Below are 7949 nucleotides of genomic sequence, written 5' to 3'. Positions count from 1 at the left end.
GCTAGCCTTCACCTGTACTAAGCGGGAATACTGCTTGTGCATCCAATCCCTTAAACCCCAAAGTTATTCCACATGAGTCCATTATACCAACCTATATATGGTGTCTACCTGCCGTTCCAAGTAAATTTGTATGTGCCAAACTCTAAACCTTCAAATAAATATCATGTTTTGTATGCTCAAATAGCTCATGTATCAACTAGGGCTGACCGTATCTTCCATGTTAGGTGGGTTATTCTCAAGAGGAGTGGACTCCGCTCCTCACTCACGAGAAAGTGGCTGGTCACCGGGATGCCCAGTCCCATGCTTTATGCAAACTAAATCGAAATAATTGCAAACAAAACTCCCCATGGGACTCTTGTTAGTTGGAGGCACTCATTGTTTCGAGCAAGCCATGGATTGATGCTTGTTGGTGGAAGGGGGAGTATAAACTTTACCATTCTGTTTGGGAACCGCCTATAATGTGTGTAGCATGGAAGATATCGTCATCTCTTGGTTGTTATGTTGAAAATGAAAGTATACCGCTCAAAATATTATTCACCTCTATTTCAAAACCGAGCCCTGGCACCTCTACAAATCCCTGCTTCCCTCTGCGAAGGGCCTATCTATTTACTTTTATACTGATTCATCATCCTCTTATTAAAAAGCACCAGTTGGAGAGCACCGCTGTCATTTGCATCCATTACTGTTAGTTTACATTGAGTATGACTTGACTGGATCTCTTTTACCATGAATTACAATGTCTAGTCAGTCCTTGGTCTTTAAAGGTGCTCTGCATTTATGTTTTGCGGTCTCAGAAAGGGCTAGCAAGATACCATCTTGTTATATCATATTATGATTGTTTCGATAAAGTGTTGTCATCCGAGATTTATTATTATTGCTCGCTAGTTGATTATGCCACTGATATGAGTAAACTTGAGACCTAAGCGTTATTGCGAATGTGGTTACTTATAATCGTTGCTGAAAACTTGAATGATGGCTTTACATATTTACAACAACAAGAGCAAACAGAGTTTGTAAAAGTTTTTCTTTAACTCTTTCAGTTTGTCAACTGAATTGCTTGAGGAGAAGCAAAGGTTTAAACTTGGGGGAGTTGATACGTCTCCATCGTATCTACTTTTCCAAATACTTTTGCCCTTGTTTTGGACTCTAACTTGCATGATTTGAATGGAACTAACCCGGACTGACGCTGTTTTCAACAGAACTACCATGGTGTTATTTATGTGCAGAAACAAAAGTTCTCGGAATGACCTGAAACTTCACGGAGCAACTTTTTGGAAAATATAAAAAATACCTGCAAAAGATGAAGGCCAGGGCGCCCACCACCTGTCCACGAGGGTGGGGGACGCGCCTGCCCCCCTAGGGCACGCCCCTACCTCCTGGGCCCCCTGGAGCTCCTCTGACTCCAACTCCAACTCTATATATTGTGTTTCGGCGAGAAAAAATTAGAGAGAAGAATTCATCGCGTTTTACAATACGGAGCCGCCGCCAAGCCCTAAAACCTCTCGGGAGGGCTGATCTGGAGTCCGTTCGGGGCTCTGGAGAGGGAAATCCGTCGCCATCATCATCATCAACCATCCTCCATCACCAATTTCATGATGCTCACCACCGTGCATGAGTAATTCCATCGTAGGCTTGTTGGACGGTGATGGGTTGGATGGGATCTATCATGCAATCGAGTTAGTTTTGTTAGGGTTTTATCCCTAGTGTCCACTATGTTCTGAGATTGATGTTGCTATGACTTTGCTATGCTTAATGCTTGTCACTAGGGCCCGAGTGCCATGATTTCAGATCTGAACCTATTATGTTTTCATCAATATATGAGAGTTCTTGATCCTATCTTGCAAGTCTATAGTCACCTATTATGTGTTATGATCCGTTAACCCCGAAGTGACAATAATCGGGATACTTACCAGTGATGACCGTAGTATGAGGAGTTCATGTATTCACTATGTCTTAATGCTTTGTTTCGGTACTCTATTAAAAGGAGGCCTTAATATCCCTTAGTTTCCGTAAGGACCCCGCTGCCACGGGAGGGTAGGACAAAAGATGTCATGCAAGTTCTTTTCCATAAGCACGTATGACTATATTCCGAATACATGCCTACATTACATTGATGAACTGGAGCTAGTTCTGTGTCACCCTAGGGTATGACTGTTACATAATGAACCGCATCTGGCATAATTCTCCATCACTGATCCATTGCCTACGAGCTTTCCATATATTGTTCTTCACTTATTTACTTTTCCGTTGCTATTGCTATCATCACTACAAAATACCAAAAACACTACTTTTGCTATCACTACCTTTTGCTACCGTTGCCACTACTACCATATTACTTTGCTACTAAATACTTTACTGCAGATATTAAGTTTCCAGGTGTGGTTGAATTGACAACTCAGCTGCTAATACTTGAGAATATTCTTTGGCTCCCCTTGTGTCGAATCAATAAATTTGGGTTGAATACTCTACCCTCGAAAACTGTTGCGATCCCCTATACTTGTGGGTTATCACACCGCGCCCGCTGGAAGTCGGTGCCACGAGCTCTTCGATCTCGGACACCGAGGCGACCAGCGCCACGCCCGCCGACTAGGTGCGAGGAGGCGGGACGAGCCCCTTGACCAGGCGATCCTGGACATCCAAGGCAAGCTTCGAGCCGAAGCCGATGCCCTGAAGCGGTGCAACCAGGCGTTCCTGGAATCGCGAGCAGCCGTCCAGGTATGCTTCTTCATCTTTGACTCTTGAATTTCTTTACTTCTTTGTGGGGGCGCGCCAGCGCACCCGCTTAGTGTAATCCCCAAGCTTCGGGCCGGCTGCCGAGCAGGCGGCTCGGTGCATTTAATTTGGCGAGCTCCGAGTACTAACTTCGTATGTTATCTTTATTGTAGGACTATCACAACCTCTGCGCAGTCGCCTTCAACTCCAACATCCGAGAGCTGGACCGACGGGCTGTTGACTTGTCAGAGAGCTGGAGTAAATCCTTGTTTCTTTTCTCTGCGGGGACGCGTTGGCGCACCCGCGGGCTGTAGTCCCCGAGATTCGGGACGACTGCTAAGCAGTCGGGCCGAATCTCCCCGGCAACCGTTCTTCTTTTCCATTAGCCGCTGACGCCTTTTCCTTTCTCCCTTCTTGTAGAGGCCAACGCTACCCTGCAACAACATCTTGGTGAAGCCGAGACCGCCTTGCGTGCCAAGGAGGAGGAGTGCAACAAGCTGGCCGAAGAGAGTGACCGGCTGGCCACGCAGCTGGCGGAGCAGGCGGAGCTTCTCAAGATGGCTCAAAAGGAGGCGGAGGCAAAGGAGTCCGGTCTCCTTGCCGAGTTCGAGATCGAATGCTCTGCCTGACTGATAAGGAGGTCATGCTGACTGCCGGCTTCGGCGAGATCAAAGACATGGTTGATGGTAAGCTTCTTCCTTCTTCTTTCTTTGATTTGTCGGCTGCTGACCAGGCCGGCCTCTAGCTTCCGGCTTCTGCCTCACTTGCTTTCTGCTCGTGCAGACTTCTTCCCTGGCCACTCCGGCACCGCCAACCAGGCCATCGAGGCCTATCGTGAGGAACGGAGGGCGGAAAGAGCGCAGATTGCTGCCAACACCCCCGATCCCCTAGTGAGCAGCTCCTCGGCATCCAGGCCCTCCTTCGGCCGGCTCATCGGATGCTGCGCCGCCTTCAGCGCGTCGGAGCCCAGGCGATATCCACCCTATGGCCAGACATGCCGGCTCCGCGCACTCCCAGTCGGATCGCCGACTGGCTGGAAGTGGCAGTCGGCCGTCTTGAGGCTTGGAAGGGCTTCTCGGCCCGGGATGGCGCACGCCGAGCCCTGGAGTTCGTCAAGGCATGGTAACCTGGGCTAGATCTAGCCCAGTTGACCACATTTCGACAAGAGGCCCAGGAGGAGCTAGTGGCGGTGGAGCGTGATCTCAGCAAGTGGGCGGCGGCTATCGTCGAGTACACCAACACCAACGTCTTCGTCCCGGAGCTGGCTGAGAATGGTGCCGAGGTGCCACCAGAGTGGTTCGGGTTGAACCCGGAGGATGGCGAGGACTCGGCCGAAGTGATCGACTCTAGCAACAAGTGAGAAGACGAGGAGGAGGAAGGTGAAGAGGAGGCGCAAGAGGTTGAAGCGGACGGCCAGCCTCAGCTCGACCGCGCCTCCAGCAACGAGCCACGCCAGAGCGAACCGACTTCTACTGAAGGCAATCAAGCGGAGACTGACCAGCCGGCCGCTCCACTAACCGGCACCACCGACTCCACCGTTCCGCCGGACCCGTCTGCTGCTCCCTAGGCTGCCAATGTATCCTTGTTTTTTACTGCTTCATTAGTCTTGACAAACTTTGTTAGTTTCGCACAATTCCACCTGTTGGGTGTATTTCAAACTTCCGTTGAATGCTGGCCAAGGGCCATTTGATATGTAAATATTTTTGCCAAGTTATATCTCTTCTTGCTTTCTGCTCCGTGGCCTTTTTCCTTTGCCGCCCTCTCTCAGTTGCTGTCTTGCCAGCCGGACAGCCGCTCTGCGGACTGTGGCTGGGTCAAGTACTTTGCCACTTTGGGAAGGCAAGTACTTAGCCAACTAGAGCGTTTAGCAATTTAAGTAGAAGTTGGCTAGCTGGCTGCGCGGCAGCCGGTCGGTGAGGCGGGGAGCCGGCTTGAACTATGCGCATGCTTTTGGGTCCTTAGCCATTTTTCATGTGGGCACCCTTTCCTGCCTTTGACTCCTGCCTACCGGGTAGCCTCTCTGCGACCTACGGCTTTGGCAGGAGAAGGCTTAAGTGCCAACATGTTACTTGTCCGGCTGCTGGAAGTATTACATAGTACAAGGCGGCGAGCCCCCAGGTCGACTGGTCGAACCCGGTGCCAGGCGGACTAACACATTCATAGGCATAATACTTATCATATAGATAAAGGAGGGCAGTCCCCGAGCTTCTCGGGGGACCCGGAGTCTTCATACTTAATACAAGAGTTGTCCTGGTACATACTGCGTTAACTGTAAAACCTTCGGAGGAGGTTTGCATTCCATGGTCGTTCCGTCTCCTTGCCGGAGTCATCTCTTTTGCGTGCTCGAGGCTTCTGAGTATCGATCAGGTAGTAGGAGTCATTGCCCAACACCTTGTTGATGATGAAGGGGCCTTCCCAAGGTGCCAAGAGCTTGTGCTGGCCGGCTATTCGCTAGATCAGCCAGAGCACAAGGTATCCCTCTTGGAAGGATCTTGGCTTGACCTTCCAATTGTAGTACCGGGGTAGACTTTGTTGGTAGATGGTGGACCGGCTGAGCGCCAGCAGCTGGCCCTCTTCTAGTAGATCGATGACGTCTTCTCGTGCTTCTTTTGCCTCTTCTTCGGTGTACATGGTGACTCGAGGGGAGACGAATTCTATGTCCGTCGGGATGACGGCTTCGGCACCGTAGATGAGGAAGAAGGGCGTGAAGCCGGTTGAGTTGTTCAGAGTTGTGCGCGGGCTCCAGAGGACGGTCGCGGCTCGTCGAGCCAACAGCTGGCCGAGCGCTCCAGAGGCTCGACCAGTCGGGGCTTGATGCCGGACAAAATGAGGCCATTTGCCCGCTCCACCTGGCCATTTGACTGCGGATGGGCAACGGACACTAAGTCCAGTCGGATGCCCTGCATCGCGCAGAAACAAGCCAAGGCGCCTTTGGCAAAGTTTGTGCCATTGTCGATGATGATGCTGTGTGGTATGCCATACCGGATGGTGATGTCGGCGATGAAAGTCATAGCAATCGGACCGTTCAGCTTCTTGATTGCTCTTGCTTCTATCCACTTGGTGAACTTGTCCACCGCGACAAGCAAATGAGTCATAACGCCGTGTGCTGTCTTGAATGGTCCCACCATATGCAGCCCCCGGACAGCGAAGGGCCAGGCAATGGGGATGGTCTTGAGTGCAGACGCCGGCTGATGAAGCTTAGAGCGGAACTTGGGGCACCTTTTGCATTTCTGGACCAAGCCTTTGGGGTCTTCTAGAGCAGTCGGCCAGAAAAACCAATGGTGGAAAGCTTTGGCAACAAGAGCTCTTGAAGCCGCGTGGTGGCCACACTCGCCTTGGTGGATATCTTTGAGAATTGCTTGACCTTGCTCTGGCTCTACGCAACACTGGTACACGCCCGTGACACTGCGCCTCACAAGTTCTCTGTTGACAATGGTGTACGCTGCTGCCCGACATTGGACTTGCCGAGTCGAGATCTTATCAGTCGGCAGCTCTTTGTTCAACAGAAAGTTGAGGATGGGCTGCGCCCATGAAGGTGCTGCTATTTCTTCGACTGCCAGGACTGCAACTTGCACGAGGGTGGTTGGGCCGGGAGGCCGCGGGTAGGAAGGCTACCGCTTGCTGAATTGATGAAGTCCTCGGGCCGACTATTGTAGTCCCCGGGCCGGGTGCGGCTGCCGCAGTTCCCAGGCCGCCTACCGAATTCCCCACGCAGCTACTGGGGTCCTCAAGTCGGATCCAACTGCTTTAGAAGGAGCCGGCACGAAGATGGAATCTGACTCTGGCGATGGCTTAACAAACGGCTTAAGGAGGCGTTACAGGGCGACGCCGGCTCGTATTGCTTGTCGGGTGGAGCCGATTCGTGCCAAAGCATCTGCTTGCTCATTGTTATTTCTTGGCACATGTAGGAACTCGCACCCTTCAAAGTATCCGCTGAGTTACTGGACAAGGAAGCGGTAGCTTGCCATGTTTGCATCTTTGGCGTCCCAGTCGCCTAACAACTGCTGAACCACCAAGTCAGAGTCTCCATAACACAGGATCCGGCGAATGCCGATTTCCTTAGCAAGCCGGAGCCCGTGATTGAGTGCTTCGTATTCAGCAACGTTGTTGGAGGCGGCAAAGTGGATTTTCAGCACATATCTGAGCTTTTCACCCTTGGGAGAGGTGAGGACGATGCCGGCTCCCAAACCGGTGCGCATCTTGGAACCATCATAGTGCATCCGCCAATGGGTGGAGTCTGGTGTCGGCGGCAGGTACTGGGTCTCAGCCCAATCGACGAGGAAGTCGGCCAGTTCTTGTGACTTGACAGTGGTGCGAGGCTGGTAGTAGATGGTGTAGGGGGCAAATATATGGCCCATTTGACCACTCGGCCCGAAGCATCTCGGCTTCCAATGATCTCGGCAGGAGGAGCAGTGCATACAGCAGTGATTGGGTGCTCCTAGAAGTATGGCTTCGGCTTTTTGGCGGTGAAGTGTACACCGTAGCACATCTTCTGATAGTGCAGGTAGTTCTGCTTGGAGGCGGACGACACTTCACTCAGGTAATACACTAGCCTCTGGACTGGTAGTGCTTTGCCTTCTTCCTTGCATTCCACAACTATGACTGTGCTGACCACCCGACTGGTGGCGGCGATGTAGAGAAGCATGGGCTCCTTAGCAGTTGGGGCCACCAGGACAGGCGGAGTGGTCAGCATTTTCTTGAGCTGGAGAAAAGCTTCATCCGCCTTGTCGTTCCACTTGAAAAAGGTGGTCTTATTCATGAGCTGGTACAGGGGAAGAGCCTTCTCGCCCAGCCGACTGATGAAACGGCTGATGGATGCCAAGCAGCCAGTGAATTCCTGCACGTCCAGCAGTCGGGTGGGCACCTCCATCCTCTCGATGGCCTTGATCTTCACAGGGTTACACTCTATGCCGCGCTCTGAGACCAGGAAGCCAAGAAGCTGGCCGGTTAGTACTCCAAGGACGCATTTCTCCGGGTTGAGCTTGATCTGAAATCGGTGCAAGTTTTCAAAGGTCTCCTTGAGATCTTCTAGCAGCGTTCCGCGCTTCTCCGTCTTCACCACAACATTGTCCACATAGACGTGGGCGTTTTTGTCGAGTTGCTTGAGGAGACACTACTGCATGCAATGCTGGAATGTAGTGCTGGCATTTTTCAAGCCGAACGTCATGGTCAGGTAATAGAAGGCTCCGGATGGCGTGATGAAGGCGTTCTTCAGCCTGTCGGCCGGGCTCAACTTG

At 51.7% G+C, this 7949-nt stretch overlaps 1 protein-coding gene across 1 annotated transcript; it reads right to left on the bottom strand.

Annotated features, from left to right (window-relative positions):
* Positions 1-7150: 7150 nt before the first annotated feature.
* Positions 7151-7471, bottom strand: LOC147984575 (uncharacterized). The gene has a single exon (XM_087541164.1). The coding sequence runs from the start codon at positions 7469-7471 to the stop codon at positions 7151-7153; it is 321 nt and encodes a 106-aa protein (XP_087397290.1).
* Between the last annotated feature and the right edge of the window lie 478 nt (positions 7472-7949).

The sequence above is a fragment of the Triticum urartu genome, chromosome 2A (genome assembly GCF_056163025.1).
Source record: "Triticum urartu cultivar PI428250 chromosome 2A, HENAU_Tu73, whole genome shotgun sequence".
Lineage (NCBI taxonomy): Eukaryota > Viridiplantae > Streptophyta > Magnoliopsida > Poales > Poaceae > Triticum > Triticum urartu.
Note: the sequence above shows the minus strand (reverse complement) of the source record. Positions and strands in the feature narration are given on the sequence as shown.